This window comes from Falco rusticolus, chromosome 2 (assembly GCF_015220075.1).
Source record: "Falco rusticolus isolate bFalRus1 chromosome 2, bFalRus1.pri, whole genome shotgun sequence".
NCBI classification, from domain to species: domain Eukaryota; kingdom Metazoa; phylum Chordata; class Aves; order Falconiformes; family Falconidae; genus Falco; species Falco rusticolus.
In genome coordinates, this window is record NC_051188.1 from 114,030,326 (window position 1) to 114,049,186 (window position 18,861).

The following is an 18,861-nucleotide window of genomic DNA, read 5'->3' on the forward strand; positions in this document are numbered from 1 at the left end:
GGATTTGCCAAGGCCATGCCTGGCTAGCCTTATTGCTTTCCATGGTGGGTGTGTGAATTAAGGAAGAACAGTAGTGGTCAGTGGTGACTTCAGCAAGGCTTTCAGTACAGTCTGTCACAGCGTGCTCGTATCCAAGTTGGGATGTTACGGTCTGGGTGGGTGAACAGTCAGATGGGTAAAGATCTGGTCATACTGTACATGGAGGCCAGTAACAAGTCAGGTACTGGAGAATTCTATACTATGGCCTGTTTAGTGTCTTTAACAGTGACGTGGAGGTGATGGAGTGCACTCTTGCCTGCAGAACAGACTGAACTGGTATGCTTGAGGGCTAGGCTGTTATCCAGGGGGACGTAAACAGGCTGGAGGAGCGGGCTAATAGGAGTCTTATGAAATGCAGCAAAGTCCTGCACTTAGGAAGGAAGAACACTTGGCAATAGTACAGTCAGGACTAGCAGGAGAGCAACTTTGCCAAGAATAAAGCCCAAAACTATGACTGGAACAGGAAAAAAAAAAAAAGGAAGTTTGGAAGGTGAAATGGGAACAAAGGTGATGATCAGAATACTTGCCTGTGATGATCAGAATACTTGCCTTGCAGGGTGTATGAGAGGTCTGGGAATCCTGATTTGTCCTTATCTTCGTGCTTCTCCTGCATTGTGGTGATCTGCGTCTCCAGTCAGGTCCTTTAACTTTTATCCCGTCACTCTGTCACTCATAAATGATAGTGATTTGCTTGCAACATTCAGTAGTCATTTGAGTTCCTTGGATGAAAAGTGCCTAGATAAGAATAAATCTTAAAAGCTGAGTGACTGATATTAGGAACAAACAACTAACTTTTTTTTTCCCCCAGTAAGCCGTATAGTGTATTGCTTTCAGAATGTTGTAAGCAAGCAAAAAATGTTAATGTGAATGAAAACAATTAAAGCTGGGAAGTGAAGAGGCAGTTTCCCTTTAAACACAAGAGGGAAATATGGTATAGCCCTGGTTAATGTAACTGCTTTGAGCAGTGCAGGGTGAGCCCATTATTCAAACTGCACACAGGATTTCTGGCCTGCCTTTTTATTGGGTTGCTAGACTGATGAAGTGGACTTCTTTTCCTTCCTTTGTATACTTTGTGATAGGGTAAATGGCCTGTTGCAGGTTGCTGGGGTAGGGTCAGAAGGAAAACTAGGTAATCTTCAAATATCCTCTTGATATGCTTGCCAAAACACATATTACTATGTAATGATGTATCAAAATCTTACTGTGGTGGCTCTTCCTCTTGGGTTAACAGATCCCAACAGTCCTTCAGATGGGAAAATGATTTGGTGAGGGCTTAAATCCTGTGTTATGGTTCTTCCTGTTCATGTACAGGTAAAGCTTATATGTGCATATTCTTCCATGTGAAAGCTGAACATAACTAAACAGTAATTTTACTATAGGCTGTTGTGGTGTTTTGGCCCTGGCTGGATGCCCACCAGAGCTGCTCTGTGACTCCCCTCCTCAATGGGACAGGGGAGAAGAAATATAATGAAAGGCTTCTGGGTCGAGATAAGGGCAGGGGGATCACTCAGCAGTTACCCTCATGGGCAAACCAGAATCAACTTGGGGAAATTAGTGTAATTTATTAGAGTTCAAATCAGAAAACCCACCTTCCCCTCACCCCTCACTTTTTCGCAGGCTTAACTTAATTCCTGATTTCTCTATCTCCTCCCCACCGAGTGGTGCAGGGGGACAGGGAATAGGGCTGGGGTCAGTCCCTCCCACGGGAGACGCTCCAGAACTTCTCCAGTGTGAGCCTTTCTCAAGGGCTGCAGTTCTTTACACACTGCTCCAGCGTGGGTCCCTTCCATGTGGTGAAATTAATTAAAGGTAATTAATTTAGTTACAGGAAAACCTTGGAGTAAGATCGGGATTTGAATATGTGTATTTCTGGCTGGCTGAGTTTAACAAATTGGTTGAGAAAAAAATACATGTAGCATTCCGATAAATACACAACTTCAAAAATGCTAGTCTTATTAAAAGACAAAGGGAAAAAAATGATAAGCAACACTGAAATGTCTTAGCTGTCTCTCTATGTGCTATCACTTAGTTTATTTGCTGGTGTAGAACTGAACTTGCGTTGCAGAATGTAAGTAGTTCTGCTTTAACGGTTGTCAAGTTTGACTCTCTCGCTTTTTCCCCTGCTAGTTCCTACGGAACCTGCTTACAGAGAATTGGATCCATGGTTTTGGGGGAAATTACATCATCTCTTCTGTATTTTGTGGCTGGTTTCTTCAGATAACTTAATGCAGCTTTGTTAATCTGCATTTTTCTTTATGCTTAGAATGATCCACGTGCAAAAGTTACTCCAAGACTTCAGGTGACAAGCAGCAATTAAGCATTACATGTCCTAAAAGTGAAGAGTGTGGGATAGGCAGCGCAGTGTTAAAATAGTTTATAGAGGCCAGAGCCAGTTTCTGGTCATAAATACTTCTGGTAATTGTCCAATCCTTTTTCTGGTCTTTCCAGTTAAGATCTTTGAGAATCCACACGATTATCCCTCAGCAAAACCCTCTTCAGTCCCAGGGTATATAGGTGTTTGTGAGGGAGTGCTGACTAATGGCTGTAACATGTACAAAAGAGATAGCTTTTGTTTCACAGTTAAAACTTGTTACAATGCTAATTAGATAATTCATACTATACTTCCTTGTTACAAAAAAGAATAACATCCTTATCAGCTCTGTTTCTGAGCTATGTACCTGGGGTTTTATCTGCCTTTAGCTTCTGCGTGCGAATTTTTTTTTTTTAGTCATCCATTTTTGCAATGTTTTGTCATGCATCTCAACTAAGCATGGGAACAGGTCCTCCGAATGTCTTGCCGAGCTGCATTTGAGGTGGTTCTTTGCCAGAGAGATTTGGGTTTGTATGGACATGGTAAAAGAACTCTGGTTGTTGGTCTTGGCAGTTGTTACCAGTACAAATGAATAATTTTAAGTATATTTTAAGAATATTTGTAATTTTAAGAATAATTGTAAAACAAAGGCAGCCAGAAAGCAAGCCAGAATAGCGATTCTGGTAGTCTGATTTGCATAGTTCAGAATCTAGAAAATGCTGCCCATGTGTAGGAGGCTTGCTGGTTCTTTTTTGAAGTTGTATTTTAGATTTTTGTTACAGATTTAAAAGTAACTGCTTGGGGGTAAAGGGTGTGTAGGAGGCGTTGCAGTAAGTTTCTGAAACTCCTGAAGTCGAAGATGCAATAGAGAGCTTTGAAAGGGTAAATACTGTAGTGTAAGAAATTTATTGACCATGTCTTAAAAATAATAAAACAACAAAACAAAAGCCACACCCTCCCCCCCAACAATGACCTTTAATGCCAACCACATTAACAGTCTTTGGGACAGACAGTCCATTCTCTTCCAAAGATAAGATACTAGTGATAGAAGTTCTCTCCGCATTTGCACACATTTTGCACATACAGCACTTCTGATTGAATTGTTACAACTTTGAATAAAAAGCTTTTTTCCTCTTTCCCCCCTCTTTTCTTTTTTTTTCCCCTTCTTTTTATTAAAGAGGTACTTGCCACGTATGTGTTCTCATGCTGTCACTTTTTCAGAAGCAGCAGCAGGAGCAATGGACTATTTCTGGTTTGCCCATGCAACAGTGAGGAGAAAAGGATAATGTAGTAAAAATCAATATTTAGGAGCTTTCTGAGCTGGAACTCATAAGTTCAGGAATCTGACAGTATGTAGGCTAGTAGACTGTTTCTAGATTTTACCAGCTGCCAGTTACAAATCCATATAACTTCTTACCTTATCCCTTCTATCCAGTATGCATTGCTGCCCCAAACAGGAGACTTTCATCGGTCACGTGAATTTTTTCGGGTTTTTTATTTATATGTTCATGTATAATATATACAAAGAACACATTTAATAAAATATCCTTAAAGATCAGCTTTCTTCAGTTTGCATAAAATAACTTCTGTACTGGACCATGCACAGCTTACGTCTTTGTGTAACACCATAAACAAGACCACCCTTCCTCGATGGTGACCTTGAAACCTTCTGTGGATCTGGAGATACAGCAGCAACTCTGTTCTCCAAACAGATCTGCCTGGCTTCTTTTTTCAGAAAATGGGAAGTCTAGAAGAATGGTTATTTTTGGATGACTGGGTGAAACAGTGCTTCGTGTCCACGTTTCTGCTATGAGGTTGTATTAGTGCTCATCGTAGGTTAAGTACTTCTTTCCAGGGAGGCAAGGATATTCTCTCCCAGAACTTGAAGGCAGAGCCATTAGTTTTCATCATATTATTCAAAAAAACCTTGCAGTAAGAAAGAGGGATTGATTTCTTTTCTACAGCGGTTCTGTGCCTCAGCAGATCCTGAAGATGGCATTGGACTCCTGCTTCTTTCTTCATTCATCTTCAAAACCATCCTCTGCTCTCTGATTCCTTGTAGGCATATCCATGGAGGGTTCATTTCTATCTTCTTGCTCCCTGAAACATTGTTCAGGAGTAGAGGTATTAATTAAAACCAGCTAGAAATTTTACTGAAGAGCTTTTGTGTTAGGATGGCTTTAGACTGCTCTAAGCTGGCGTGCGGTTTTACTGAATCGCTCTAGAGAGAGTCTTGCTGGTGATGCAAGAGAAAGGGTGACTGGTGTATCTTTTCTCATCTCACTTTTCTTCCAGTGGTCTGTTTCTATCATGAGAATAAACAAAAAGTTTCTGTCTTGGAGCCGTAATTCTGAGTACAGAACCTCATGGTGATTTAGACTAGCAAGGACAGAAACAGCTACTACAGGGATTTGGAGAAATGAGAAACAGCCTGTGCTTTGCTTATCAAGTAGCTGTGCACGCTTGACTGACTTGGGCTTGCTAATTCAGTGCCAGGGTTTGAATGTTTGGCTTCTACCCCAGAGACCACAAAGGTGTCTGGTAATACTGGTCATATTCCATGAGAAGAGATGGGAGCCACTTGGGTAGAAACTGAAAGGAAAAAGCAGTGCACGCTTTCCTTGATTTCTTTTTTTCTCCTGTGCTTTCCACTACATATGTTGATGCCAGAGGGGGAACATGAACCCTTCATATATCCTGTTCACTTTTCTAGAGAAAGGTACTTACGTCATCTCATAGTCCTTGTCCTTGTCCGCCCGACAGCAGCAGCAATAGGCTAAAATACCAATAACTAAAACTGCAGCAAGAGCTCCACCAGCGATGCCAGCGTAAAGAGCTATGTTCATGGATGCTGTACAGGAAGAAAAGAATTAGCCCTTTGCAGTGAGATGCGTACCACATGCAGCCAGCACAACCACTGGACTTCAAATCCCACCGCCGGGAGTCAGATCTCACTGCCGGGGCCAGGCTGAGTGGGAGCCACCTGTGTCTGACTGCAGCAACTGGAACGAATTCTGCACTGGGTGTCTGGTAAGTGTGCAGGAGCAACTGGTTGGACCGTGATAGGGAGGAGCCTGTGGAGCTGAACAACAACTGTCGATACAGTTCGCTTTCAGACTTTAGGGACTTTGTTTTATCTTACTCTACGCTTTTTTTGTCATCTGTGAAGTACTCTATGAGTTAGTGAGTACTCTATTAGCATGTAAACCAATGCAGAGTATCTCTCCTAAAGGTAGAAAAAGCGCGCTATTTTTTTTTTGCGAGAAAGCAGAATTTTATACTTGTGTGTGCGTTTCCTCCATTAATCCTTGGCCACGCAGCCAGAATGCTTTCTCTGGTACCACCCTTCCAGTAAGCAACCCCGTCTCTTACGTGGCACAACGCTGACCGTCATGTTGCAAAATTCCTTCCCCACAATGTTGGTTGAAGTGCAGATGTAAAAGCCAGAGGTATCCGCTGAGATGTTCTTCAGCGTTATTTGTTCCCCTGTTGTGAAGCACAAATCCAGTTGAAAAAAAAGAAAAGAATTAAAGCAGGGAAGGAAGTGGGGACAGCAGCCCTTCAATTCCAGCCCAGGGTAGCTGGAGCCATGAGAAGTTATTAAAACTGATGGATTGCTCCGCCTTGCTCGGGAGCTGCTGTGCTTTCCCTAGCTTTGGGTGTGATTTGTGGGAGGACAAACGCAAGCGTGCCGTTGTGATTACAGGGAACATGTGGCACTTGAACGTTCCTTTTAGAAAGAAAATTGTAGGTGGAGGGTGAAGAAGAATTTGTGCTTAGCGAGAGCTTTTTTACATTGGATTTTGCTGAGAAATGTGAGATGGCCCAAACCAGCATCTGGCTTTGAGAACTGGCCATCTGATGAATTAACTCGTGGAACAACAAAATGCTTTTCAGTCCTCCAGCTCTTAGGACGTCAGGTCTGAATTATTTAGCAGTGGGGGAAATAGTTTTCTAGTCTGGGAGTGGCCAAGCAGGCTGTGAAAAAAAATGAGGAAAGAAAATGCAGTGACATGGAATTGCTGTGATACAGCAGTGTTTTCTGTCCAGCCTAACAGAACATACGGTAAAGCTCAGCTCTGTCATTTCTATTTGTTAGTCTCCAGCTGACATTTATACGCGTAGTCCATGCTTTTTGCTTGTGATGTACTGATAAAGGTCCAGATTCCTACTCTAAAAGCAAAAAACTCTGAATACTTGACAGTGACTTCCTTGTATTTTCCCTGTGATCTCACTGCTTTCCAGCCTACTTGTGGGACTGGGATTCTGTTTAGTCTCTGCTGGTGCCTACCGCTGGACAGTAAAAGAGCATGCAAACCAAGAAATAACAGCCTGCATGCTTGATTTTAATTTTTTGTTTGTTTTTTTAGTGTCTACATACTGTCCATGCTTGCTTCTCTCTCTATATATATATATTTACACACACACACACACTTTCCTTCCAGGGGGCTGTTTCTAGCTTTCAGAGTTGCAGTCTATAAGTGGACTGCAAATCCTCCTATATTAAATCAAAAGTAATTGACTGGTGAATCAAACTGGGAAAAATGCAGGTCAGATACTATCAATTTTGGAGCAGCTCCTAAGAGGATTCTGCACACTCTGCAGAGCTGGGACTTGCTTAGCACAGAAGGAAATTGCTTGTAGTGACAGCAGGTGTCCAGCCAGGTTGGGGCAGAAAGGGACAGTCGGCACGCTGCTTGGGCATGGATGCTCTGATGGGAACAGGACGGAGGTGGAAATGGATCAGAAGAGACCCCTGCCCAGGGAAGACCAGGATTCCAGCAGGCACCTGCTGCTGGAAGAGCACAAATCCCGGGACGTTCAGGGCTGTGCGTGATGCGTTGGCACCACTTAGTGGCCAGTCAGACGAATGAATAAGGCTTGTGCCCCTGCTGGTGATGTCTCTGGCATAATTTACGCAAGAATCGGCTAATGAGTTGCGAATATCCCTGTCGAGTCTGATCGTATTTAGTTTATCTCTATAGCGATGCTATAACAGTACCTGAACCTGCCCTTCCTGGTTTAACTTACTCAGTCTTTCTGGAGTTGAACGTGCCAGGAAGAAACAAAGTTGTTTAAAGGAATAAATCTGAGTCCTCTTGTCACTACTGCACTTCAGAGAATACGAAACCCAACTTTCTGTGCAAATAGTTCTACCGAGGTCCTGCCGTGGAAATTCAGTTCAATTTTTTCCCAGATTCTGACTTAAAGTAAATAAAATACTGGGGGCTTGTGTGGCAGTCTTAAAGAACCAGAAGTCTCATTTATGCTCAACGCAGGCATGGCATAACTGTTTCTCATACCACCTTCCTCTAGGTGAGGAGTCACCTCTGGAAGGAGAGTTGCTGCCAGAGCCAGCTTTTCTGTGCCTTCACCCCAGAAAGCAACCTGGTCAGTGTCGAGCAAGCTGGGATATAAAGACACACCAGTTAGAAACTTCGGTGCTATTCCTCATGTTACACCCAGCAACTGAAAAGTAATGATTTCTGTCTGGTGAGCCAGCTTTCTTGCCCGGTGAGAGCTGAAGTGAAAATCTTACTGACCATTGTTACTTTAGGTCACAGTCCTTTTCCCCTGGCTAAGTTACTCAGGAGTGTGTCTTGTATCAAAAAGACAGCTTTTCAAAATTGTGGTCAAAGAACTTTCTAGAAAAAGCCTTTAAGTGTGTTTTTGTATTTGCATCTCAAAATCTTTCCAACCCTGATCTAGAGAGAGCTCAAAGACTTGACATCTGAATTTCACATACCTTCTGTTGTTCTTAGTACACGGGGCTCATTTTGTACGTTGAAGCTTTGCCAAGTGTACCTGGGCTTTGGGGAGCCCTCGTGAGAAACACAGGTCAGATTGATTGTATGACCGTATTCTGCTGTCCCCAAAATCTTGCATTCTGGCTTGGATGGTGCAACTGAAGGAAGAAAAAAGGAAGGAATTGTATTAATCAGAAGTAGTTTTTTGTTTCAACCCATCTTCTTCACCAGTGCTTTTTATTCCTGCTAAACAGAGGGTGGTCTTGCACCTGCCACCTTCTTCTGAAAGGAACTGGAGTGAACTTGTCTCTAATTTGTTTCTCCCTTCTTGGCACTGGTCAGCCAAGAAGGAATTGTAAAATGCTTTTTGGGATACGTCTAATAGTGTTGGGTAACTCACCTTTTGGTAACTGGAGTATGGCAAGCCACAGGGGGAATGAGGAATGCCATGTCATGGGGCAGGAGTTACTAGGAAAGTGAACTATAAAGACTATTTTCTACAGTCAGGTTATCTAAGGGAGGTGGGTGCTCTAAGCCCTCCAACCTGCTTCCATAGTAGTAGGAAAAGACCAGATGGAATTGTGGATGATGACTTCCTGGGCAAGATTTTTTCTGTTAGAAGATCCGTTGTCAACAAATAAAAGAGTTTTGTCTTAAGGGATCGGGTGTTGCCTCCATCATGCTTACCAAGGACAAAAAGCGACAAGGTTGCGGTATGCCTGGGGGGGTCATTCCTCAGACGAACGCTGCATACATATGTCCCGTTGTCTTCCATGGTCACTGCATTGATGGTGATGCTGATGTCCCCTTTGCTTACATCACCGCTAAACTGTATACGGTTTTCATAGCCCTTGCCATACTGTACAAGTCCATCAAAATACCTAGTGACAGCATCATCCTGATAGGGAGGGAGGGAAAATGATCAGTCGCAGTGTCTTCTGTGTAAGTCTACAACCTAACTTGATGGTTTATCCCACTCTTAAAAGAAGAGCAGCTTGGAAAAGAGGGCCTGAAACTGCCTGAGTTTGCCAAAAAGCCAAGAAAAACAGAAATTCAAAAGGGGCGGGGTTTCTGTTTGGAGTCCCCTTCTCCCACCTTATCTGAAGTCAGACACAACTGGTTTCTTTTGCTGAGGCTTATCCACCTTTCCTCTCCGTGACAGAACACTGTGACACTTGCCTGAGGTCCACATGTTGATCGAATTCCCCTATGATTACACAAACTCCCTTGCTTTTTTCCAGCAAGGATCTTCAGAGAAGAGACCCTTGGCAGTTACTGCAAGGAGATACCCAAAGGCTGGTTCCCCTCTCACTAATTCCCAAGAATTAGTCGAGAGAACTTCAGAGGTCTCTTTACATTCAAATACTCTCTATGAAGGTAGGAGACCTCAAGAATCTCTCCATGTACTATTATCATCAAAACTTTTTATATAGCATAGTATCCGATACATGTGTATATATAAATATGTATATGATACATATACTTAAATAGATACATCTTTTTATAAAATATCTGAGTATTTCACATATTTTAATAGGTGTAAACCCACAGCATATACAGTGATGTATCCTCAATACATAGTTGCAAGACCAAGAGAGGAAAGAGAATGGTGGGGGCTTGCCTAGTATCATGCAATAGGTCTGGGATAAATTGCATCTAGAACCAGCGTTTCTGTTTGCATAGTTCTGAGATTAAAGGAAGTTTTGAAGGAATCTTTTTCTTCCAGCATACATTCCTGCCCACAGCCCTGCTTCCACCTCTCCTCCCACTCCCCTCTTGGATATCCTACCATACGTTTTGTTATGCAACTTGATTTACCTCGCTATTGATTTTCCTCCAGACAACAACATCTCCTGAGACAACAGAAGCCTCAGTTTTAAAATGACAGTGGAGAGTAACGTTGTTCCCTCGTGCCACCTGTATTTCCTTGTCAGGTGCTTCCACAGTGAGGGCATGAGCAGTCACCAGAACTAGGAAGAGAATGAATTCTGTACTCAGCAAAATTAATGACATCTGGATTCCATGTTTTGTCTCTTTGGCTTTTGGAATAACCCCACATCCCCTCCATCATTCCTGGCATTCCCCACTGAGCAAGAGGTGATGCACGCTGTGGCTGGTTGACTATAGGAGGCTGCTGCGTAGGGTGCCTGGGAGCTAAACTCTGCTTTCTGTTCCTCGTTTCTGTTCTTCTTTACCTGGACATACATTGCCATGGAATTTATGAAGATGTTTGGTTTTTTGTTCTGAGCCCTCTTTGAGTGTGACTGACATCCTTTGACAGGTCTAAATGTACAGAGTGAGACAGATAAACAGATAATACAAGTGCATCAGCGGTCTTAAGGATTCAGGCTAACCTAACAAATTGATATTGTCAAATTTCAGGGATCAGGAACACTATCAAATAACTTGCCTCGATCCAAGTCCATAGAGAAGTGACATTTTGTGCTAGGGAATCAAAACCTGTTCATGTAATGCCCTGAAAAAGAGAAAAACCTAGAAAAGCAAAGAGACCTTGAAACAAACAAGAGAAGAATAGCAATTTGTTTTTAAGAATTAGTAGGGTAGTAGTCACCTTTCTCCAAGAACTGTAGCTCCTGCCTGTGGAACACAGGAATAGCTGAGCATTGAATAAAACAGCAATTCTTCTATGCCCTGGTGAAGCACGCAGGGCACAGGGTAGGTGTTTCTTGTATGCTGGATGCTGTTTGACTTGATGCTTAATTCATCATACCTGAGCTTTAACTAGTGGCAGGTTTTAGTTCTCTCAGGACTGAGCTGGAGGTTTACCTCTGCCCTGCCATAGCTGACCTTCATGCCTGCGGCAACCTATGTTTAAAACCCACCTGCTTTCTCCTTACAGTTTGTGGGTTGGGTTTGGTTTATGGCACCAAACTAAATCAGTCAAGAAAAATCTCAAGTCTGAAACAAGTTAGAGAGAGGGCAAGAAATGGAGTGCTGTAGAGGAGTGCAGCTGGGTTAATTAATGATATACGGCTGTGGGCTGGCTTAAGGGGTAGCGGGTTGGCTGATGTGGATAAGGTGCAGCTGTGGCTGGTTCCTGCTAAGTAGTTAAATAGCTCTAAGGACCGTATGGAAGAGGAGCAGTCAATGAAGAGAGATGTGGAAGAAGTAGAGGGAGGAGTGAGAGTGCCCTGGATGTAGGAGAGGCAAGGAGAAGCATGCAGCAGAGGGATTAGCCTGAAGAGTATGAAGGTACAGCACAGACAGTAGAATCTGACCGATGGTAAAAGCCTTGTTGCAGCCTACTAGTTTGCTTGTGCTGTGGCAGAGTGCTGCTCAGAGGCACTCCCATGGCAGAGAGGAACGTGGTCCAGTAAGGAGGAAAGTGGAGGAGGGCAGAGATGTCCCCCAGAGGAACTTGCTGTGTTTAGTGGTGAAGGTTTGCTTCTGAACAAACCAGGCTGAGTCAGTGTTCCCCCAGAGAGGATTTGCCTGCCAAGTTGCCCTCCAGCAAGCTTTGGGTCCTCAGTCTGCCACATCTCTGTCCAGGGTAGGCCTATGTGGGAGCGTGATGTGTAAGGGAGAGAGCGAAGGCCATCTGGATTCCACCTTGAGTTGCGAACCGATGGTGAATACGTGCTTTGTTAGGCAGGAAAAGGCCGCAGCTACACGTATTATCCCAGTCAGAGCAAGCCATTGGCGAGCTGAGCATGACCAGAGCTTTTAAGAGATCCTTAACAGCACTGTTCAATTCACAGCAGTGAACGCCAGTGTCCCCTAGGATAACAGCACAGGGACCCAAAAGGTTCTGTTGTCCCTGTGCTGGAACCCTGCTGGTAGCGATTCCAGCAATTGCACAGGGTTACACGGAACAGCTGGCGCAGGGATCTGCTTTTTAGCCAAAGTTCCCATCTTTCTGCATTCCCTGACCCATCACAGAGTTGTTCTGTGGTCTGGCACAGTTAATTAGCTAAGCGTGCATTTTAGTCTCTTCCTCTGTGTCGTGGTGGTAGTGGTTTCTGTTCTTTCGGGGATTAATTCATTTACAGCCACTGACAGCTATGAGAAGGAACCCAGCAGGGCAAAGTATTTCTAACGTGGTTTTATTGCAGCCACTCCCAGGTCCTTCCCTGCTCTGGAGCATCCAGTGCAAGGCCCGTGTTTGTGTAGCCCTGCCAGTCTTTCTGAATGTTGTTTTCATCGTATCTCTGTATGAGACACCTATGAAAGCTTTCCCGTTGCCTGTTGTGACTGGATAGAGATGCTTTCCTGCATTTAAGTAGCAGGACCACTGACTGTACTAGGAGATGGAGCAAACCCCATTTCTTGATCCTTTTGTGGCTCAGAAACTGGTTCCACCAGGGCAGGGTTCACTGACGGGTCATTAACTCAGCCCTGAGGCAGGGCAGAGACTGCCCAGCCCTAAGGCTTCCTTTCACGGGTGATTTTCCTTCTTCCAGGTGGGTGACTCAAATCCTACGATAAATATGTTTGGTTTTTTTTCCCAAACGTCTTTGGTGCAGACTAGGGGAACAGCTGAAGCAAACACTGCATACAAGAGACACAGTCCGTAACAAGCGAGACCGCTTCTTCCATCTGTTGCTATCGCCCCAGCGCCCAGCTTCTGATGCTCTCCCATTTTTCACCCACGACATCCCTTTCTGGCTCCCACTCCTCCTCTTTAGGCCTTCTTCTGGCTCTCAGGGAAGCTGCAGGGTTTCATTCTAGATGCCATTGACTCACGCCAGTTTCCTCCTTCCCTGTCTTCACCTCGTTTCACTTATTTACAGTCACCCACAGGCAGCTGGCCATAGGCAACATGTCTAAAAACTGGGGGTTATTCTTCAGGGGTTGGCTGTTTTTTTTCTGAGAGAAAACAGAATCTATTCAAAGTACAGCCGAAGGGAGGGGAGGGCCGATTCTGAGAGAACTTCAAGAAGGGAGAGAGGATGAATAGCCTATATAGTATAGAGGGGTGGCATCACATCGATTTAAGCCTTAGAATTATGCTTGTGTGTGCTATCAATTACTATGTTTATAACATTTTAAGAAATTGAGAAGGTTTTTATCTCCTGCTGCTCAGGTTCAACATTTGTACTTGTGCAAAGGAAGAAGCAAATCAAAGTGACGGGTCTACTTTCACATTCCTTACTAAGTATTAATCAAAACAGACTGAAGGGCAATTAATAGGGCTGGAAACAATTAGAGGAATATTCTGTTTGCTGAAAACATTGAGATTCTGATCAAGCAAAATTATTATTGCTGATTTCCCTTGGTAGATTTGGCTAGTAAGAAAAGCAGGAAAAGTGGAAATGTTTTATTTAGTCTCCTAATGCTCTGACTTTTAATTCAATACTTGACCTCAGAATTTAGCTGAAACTTAATTCCAAAGTGGGAGAGGGGAAACCTATTAAACATGAAATTTCCAGTAAAAGTAAAAGGTTTGTTTGATTCAGAATGACCGTTCGGGGCTTTTCCTTCAGCAAGACGTTTGCAGTACCGGTTATTTGCACAACTGCAGTGAAAAGCTGTGCAGCAGAAGTCGCCAGCCTGTGCTGAGATCCTGATGCAGCTCGTTCAGGGCAGCTCCGGCATCCCAACACTGCCGTGTGCTGTGCAATTTCTCCACTCCAGCGAAATGCAGGAATCTACTAGACCTTTTCAAAAATTTTTTTCACAGGCCAGTATTTTAACACTGAATTATTACCATTAGAGTCCTGCCCAAACAGGCAAGAAGGGCTTCACCCAACATACATATTTCTGCTCTGAAGTGTTTCCCATCTGTGATTCCAATAGCATGAAAGTGAGAATAATGAAAAAGGAGAATGAATACCAATTGACACAATTTACATAATGGTCATCAACTCATGAGAAGTCACATCTGTTGCACATGGAGCACATCCACTTTTTCTAATTATGTTAAACTTTGTGGATTTCTTTTTCTTGTGGGTCTTATTGTTGAAGTGAGGTTTTTCAGGATTTTTGGTAAAAACCCTAAGCTATTTTCATGTACATAGCTTTCTTTGAAGCCTGGAAGGAGGTGTAGGAGCATCAGTATGAGGCGATGAGACAGGTTAAAAAGCAGTAGAACTGAGACTGCAGTCTCCACAAGGTGGGATGAGAAAGGGCAAGCTGGCTGATTTATATGCGTTAGTAGGGATTGTTGTGCATCCCCTTGATGCAAATAATAGAGAGAGATCGCAAGTTCTATCAAAGTACACATAAACAGTAGGATTTAGGCGACGGAGACCTACAGCACATGCAGATTTATGTATAAAAGTATAAAACCCAAAGACTTTTCTAATTCCAGCTGAGGAAGTTCTTCAGAGATAAACATTGTATGTAATGGAAGCCATTGAAACTGGTTTTAAAACAAATATTTTCCAGCCTCATAAAGAACAGCATTCTTCTCTTGTTCCCAACACTGCCTTGTGGCTTTAGGAGTTGCCTGTGAGTCTGGACATTCAGCACAGAGATGGTAAACACACCTGCCCGATCATAAACATGAAGGAACTTTTACTAAACAAGAAAAGAAACACACAGAGTCCGTTGGAGTACTTGGACCTTGTAGTGCTGTTTCCTTCTACCCAACCCTTGAGGACATAACCAAATTAGTACTCACTGGCGCTGAAAACCAATGGCCAAAGTCTTTCCATTGCTGTCCTCCTCATCTCTCCTTTGTGTCACCTCCAGGTGCTCTTCCTTGTAATCCCTAGGTGGCTGAATAAGCGATTGGCTTTAGGGGAAGGGCTCCTTCACATAGCCGTCACGGGTTCACTTTCTCGGTCTCTTTTATAGCGCTTCTCCAGTCTGCCGCTCCCCACAGCCAGATCACCAGTCGGCTTCGGCGCTGCTTGCTGCTCTCTGCCTAGGGGCAGAGAGGAGACCTGTGGACTCCTTCCCCAGCTGTGAACTTTCTTCCCCAGTTAAACTGCCTTTCCCTGTTCCTCCTAACACCCAGGTACATAAAGCAAGAGAGGAGCCAAACCGAAGGGTGCGGTGGCTGGGAGTGTACAATACAACAACTGAACTGAAGTCATGCATGTGGTGACATGTAACTAGGGGAGGGTAAGCCTCGTTCATCTTAAATATTTATTACGGGAGCCTGGGGCCAGAGTTAAGGCATTGAAATGTTTCACAATGCAGGCAGCTGCCCACTTCCAGGCTTTAAGGAACCAAGGTGCTGAACTCCACTTACTTTAAATACCTATAAGAATATGTCATTTAGGAGAATTCGATGACTACTGGGCTATCTAAATATAGGGAAGATGCATCTCAGCCAGGTTCTTATGCTTGCTGCTCAACTGTCCCAGCGTGTGGCTTGCACAACAGCCATAGGTACCAAAGGTCCTTTCTACCTGTCCGCTGAAAAAGGCTGTTAGATAAACAGAGTGGCTCGTGGCGTGTTAGCTGTGTACCCGGTGAAGTCCAGCCACTGCTCACAAGTTCTGGATGGGCACTTGGGAAGGACAACTAACTGCTGCTCTGATTGACCAAAGAATAAAAGGACTGACAGCAGCTCAGGCAAACATCTGATGTGACATTTAATTGAGTGCAGCTGGCTAGCATGTCTTTTAAATGCCTCACTGCCGACAGGCAGCAAGGGATGTCTCCATGTGGGATAGTTGTCTATGCTCTATGTCTTAGCCGTTTGAGAGGCAAAGTCACTTTTAGGGCGTGAGTGATCATTTTAGGCATCTTGGATGGGGACTTCATGCCTTTAGGCACCACTGTGAGTATGATTCATTTCATCTGACAATACATTGATAATAGTGATAAACTCTGTTTTGATTTTTGAAGGAGGCCACCTCAAAAAGTGGATGCCTACGCCAGATATATCTGTATTTAGTCCATTAAAGCAGTTCTGGATCTTGATCTTGTGCTGACCGCATACTTGCATGGTAAACCTGCCCAAAGCCATGCTCGAGACTGCCCCTTGGTCTGTGTAGCAGCTGTTCAAAACACCTCCGAGACAATGGAGCTTACGAGTGACTGGAAATGTAATCCCTCTGATAGAAAGGACAGTCTGTACTTCTGTGCTTGATACATAACCTTTGTTCTCTTCAAAGAAACTGTTAGCACAAAGCAAATTAAAAGCACATAAGAGTACAGAAGTAGTATTTGGCAATCTTCCAAATGAGAACAGCCAATGGAAAAATCCATCTTGCTATATGCACCTCATCTTTGAGGGGCTGCAGGCGTTAGGAGATGGCAAGGACTCTGCAAAGAGAGGAGAGCCTTTTCCCAAAAGCAGTTTGCTATAACCTCTAAATGACTTAAGATGTAAACAAAACTGGACCAAGGTCAGTAGTTTCCTTCCCCTTCTTCAGAGCCCACAAGGATGAGGTTCCTCACAAGGATGAATTTCTTAAATATTTACCTCCTTTAAAGACTTTACGATCTTTGTGACTGTCCTACAGCCTTCAGGGAGAGACATGTAGGATTCTACTCTAGCATCCACACTCTATTTTGCTCCTAATTAATATTTAATAATGTCTGATGAACAGAGGTAGTGACAGAAATGCCATCACCGTACACCATCTGCCCATACTTCCTCTGTTGATTCTCAGCTCTCTACATAACAGGTTTGAGTTTTCACCAAAATAACTTGGTTACAGCCCTTGACAGACACTGGACCAACTTGGTAAGCTTGCCGTTATCCTCTTTACAGAAATAAGACTTCCACTATCATTTATACAACCTCTCTTTCTTCTCTTCTCCCCAATAATTTGAAAATCCACTTGACAGCTAAATTTGACAGATAGATAGTAATCTTAAAGACGGGAAGTTCCTTTCAGTCTCATAAAAATCAGCAATCCCAGTCAGTTGGGATAAGAGAGAAATCTAGATTAATGGTACCTCTTGGGCATTAATCATTGTCTTCTACTCCAAGAATCTGTGGTTGTGCAACCAGTGCACCTAAGCATGGTCTGGCTCATCTTTTGTGCAGCCAGGAAGGTAGGGAAATAGCAAGCAGTCACAGAGGGCAAGAGCTGATGGCCCGTGAGGGATGTTTATTGTGCTGGGGCTCTTGGACTGCAGGACACACTTCCATTGGGAATCAGGCTTGGTAATCCCACTGCTTGTGGAAATACATGGGGTTTCATCTGGTTTTTTTTCTTAACTTCAGCAACTGGCTAGTAAAAAACCCACAACAAAGAGAATTTGCAAAGTTAAGCTGCAAACAGTGCTTCTAACAGTAGTTCTTCAAATAACTAAAGCAGGTCTGCTCTTAGTAACCTTACTGTCTAAAAGGTATTATGTAGATAGGGGGTCCTCAAACTATGGCCCGCAGGCCGGGTACGGCCCCCCAGGGTCCTCAATCCAGCCCCTGGTATTTACAGAACCCCCACCCCCCCCACCGGGGGTTGGGGGGGGAAACCAAGCAGCCGCAGATGACTGCCTGCCACTTCATCCACGTGTTGGCCCCCTGTTTAAAAAGTTTGAGGACCGCTGATGTAGATCAAGCAGTGCACGAGTGCATGGTGACTCTGAAACAAATGCACTATTTTCACATAAATTTGTCCTTTATCTGTAAAAGCAACAAGGTTTTTACAGTTTAACAGCAGCAACTTCTCCAAGCATATTGGCACGTGTCTAATTCCACTCTGCTGGGAAGGAGGGACAGGCACTGGATCTCGCCTCACTGTCCGTTCCTTGGACAGGCTGCCTTATCTGGTGTCCGCGCCAGAACATTGGTGTGGAAACAATTCACTGTGGGAATAGCTTTACCCTGCCTCTACCAGCCACCCTGTTGCGTTGGAAGTAAATAAGCTGGCGCTGAGATTGATAACGTTCTGTTGAAACCAGCGAAGTAAGACTGGTTTCCTGGGTATCATGGAGAGCGTATGCTCCAACACCTGATACTTAGATAGATCTGATGTTAAGACTTGTGTTTAGATGCACTTTATTTATTGCTGGTTATTTAGGCCTGGATTGGAAAGAGTATTTAGGCACTTACACCCTGTCCCTTTTCCCTAGCAGTTCTCGTTGAGGGCCACAGGAGCTGTGGATAAACGCAAGAAGGAAACGTACAATTTACCCATAAGAAGTCCATAAAGCTGCCCAAAGAGAAAGACTTCAGCAGCTGGCGATATTAAGAGATTTTGATTTTGTTTCTAGGTTGACTTTCTTTCCCTGTCTAGTGTGAGCTGCCAAAACTTACGGGCATTGGCACCTCAGCCAAAAGAGCTGCCACAGGTACCGGCAACACTGCCAGAGCTTTGCCATGGCCCTACTTAGGCTAACGCAGGCCTATGTCTTGGCATAGGCTGACACACATCGACTTCTTCATCACTGACCCATGGGCGATGCAAGCCCTTAGTCTTATTTTTCCTGATGGCTGCATCTCTGGGGAATGTTTTTGCTGATATATAGGATTTTTAAGGGGTATTATTAGCTTATTTAAATGAAACTGCCATTGACATGAAAAGCTTTAATATGAAACTAGGGTGGCTTTGCTGTCTTGCCAAAAATATATACTCTGATAAGGCTCACCTATAGAAGCCAATGAAGATCAATGGATACATAGCATAGTGCTAACACTGTTAATGATCGTAACTCCTGTTAGAGAAAGAGGAACCTTCCATCAAGATCCCATCTTTCCCACCTAAGAGGACAGCACCTGGCCATCTTCAGTTTGGGTTCGTCTATGAATGGATACATTAATCACCAATGACAGATGCCCAACCGCTTATAGCTTGCTAGTTTTTGCTGTGTTTGCATGTGTATACGTTCGTTAGCAAACATTTCTAGCATCCTTGCCTCTGTTCTGCATGGGCATCTTGATTCCACAAAGCAACA

At 43.8% G+C, this 18,861-nt stretch overlaps 1 protein-coding gene across 1 annotated transcript; it reads right to left on the reverse strand.

The window, feature by feature from the left end:
• Nucleotides 1-4,322: 4,322 nt before the first annotated feature.
• On the reverse strand, nt 4,323-14,999 carry GPA33 (glycoprotein A33). Its single transcript, XM_037378113.1, has 7 exons — nt 14,681-14,999; nt 9,916-10,067; nt 8,785-8,995; nt 8,097-8,255; nt 5,723-5,836; nt 5,078-5,201; nt 4,323-4,450 (listed from the first exon to the last, which is right to left on the reverse strand). The coding sequence occupies exons 1-7, from the start codon at nt 14,727-14,729 to the stop codon at nt 4,369-4,371; spliced, it is 891 nt and encodes a 296-aa protein (XP_037234010.1). The 5' UTR covers nt 14,730-14,999; the 3' UTR covers nt 4,323-4,368.
• Nucleotides 15,000-18,861: the final 3,862 nt, after the last annotated feature.